The sequence below is a fragment of the Penaeus monodon genome, chromosome 29 (genome assembly GCF_015228065.2).
Source record: "Penaeus monodon isolate SGIC_2016 chromosome 29, NSTDA_Pmon_1, whole genome shotgun sequence".
In the NCBI taxonomy this organism is placed as follows: Eukaryota; Metazoa; Arthropoda; class Malacostraca; order Decapoda; family Penaeidae; genus Penaeus; species Penaeus monodon.
The window spans coordinates 22,975,386-22,976,332 of record NC_051414.1 but is presented as its reverse complement, the minus strand read 5'-3'; the positions used below and the strand labels follow the sequence as shown (position 1 = coordinate 22,976,332).

Below are 947 nucleotides of genomic sequence, written 5' to 3'. Positions count from 1 at the left end.
CAATTATCCTCAATTTTTTTTGTTTCTGTCAAAGGCAGAGTAGATATATTTCACCATTTCATCTATTTTTGTTTACCTTTTGGAATCTGTGCACTTATTTATGATTTATATAAGAGTTGGGCCTATGTTAATATTTTTCATTATATTTGCAGTGGCCCCATATGAAGCAGACTCACAGCTAGCTTACCTGAACCTGAGTGGCATTGCTCAGCTTATTATAACAGAAGATTCTGATCTGATCCTCTTCGGCTGCAAGAAAGTATGTGACTGGGCGAATTATGAGTTTCCACAATCAGAACTAAGATCGTACTCATAAGATAAGGTAGCTTTGAAATGGCTGGACATGTGATATGATTGATGTGTTTGATAGGCATGTGTTTTGGTACCTCATGCAAGCCCATACCTTCTCACACTAATATAGGAGCAATATGAATATTTTTAATAACTGATGTTCATAATTACAACCTAGGTTTCTTGATGAATAATTTCTCCCTCTCAAGAAAAGAATAATAGAAAATGCTTGCAGTGTGTGTATAGTTCATCCAGTATGTTCAATTTTAGAACATTTAGATTTGTTTTATTTACAGGAATAGGGGCTTGTCCATACATGTGTTAGTAAATGTCACTCACATCATTTTTTGCTTTCATTCAAGGTGTATATTGAATATAGACAATGAACCTGGAAAGTCAGTCTATAATAGCAACTTAAAGGAGATATGATCAACCCAATATTAAAAAAAAAAAAAAATCACATACTAGTTAGTATGTGTGAACCCAAAGTTATCCTCAAGTTAAATAAAGTAAGAAAGCTTTGAGTCAATATATATTGCAGCAGCTCTTGTACTGCATTTCATTAGATACTACTATTGATCTTTGTAGCAGAGTTCCTTCCATTTGATAAAAAAAATTATCAATAAACAAGGAACTTGGAAATTGGAATTCATTTA

General features: G+C 32.7%; 1 protein-coding gene across 1 annotated transcript in view; it reads left to right on the top strand.

Annotated features, from left to right (window-relative positions):
* The window catches only part of LOC119592031 (exonuclease 1-like), a gene marked incomplete in the record, with an annotated part of 18,005 nt that overhangs the window by 2,855 nt on the left and 14,203 nt on the right, over positions 1 to 947 (top strand). The window contains 1 exon segment of the mRNA XM_037940825.1: positions 153 to 259. Coding sequence (XP_037796753.1) covers positions 153 to 259 — 107 coding nt within the window.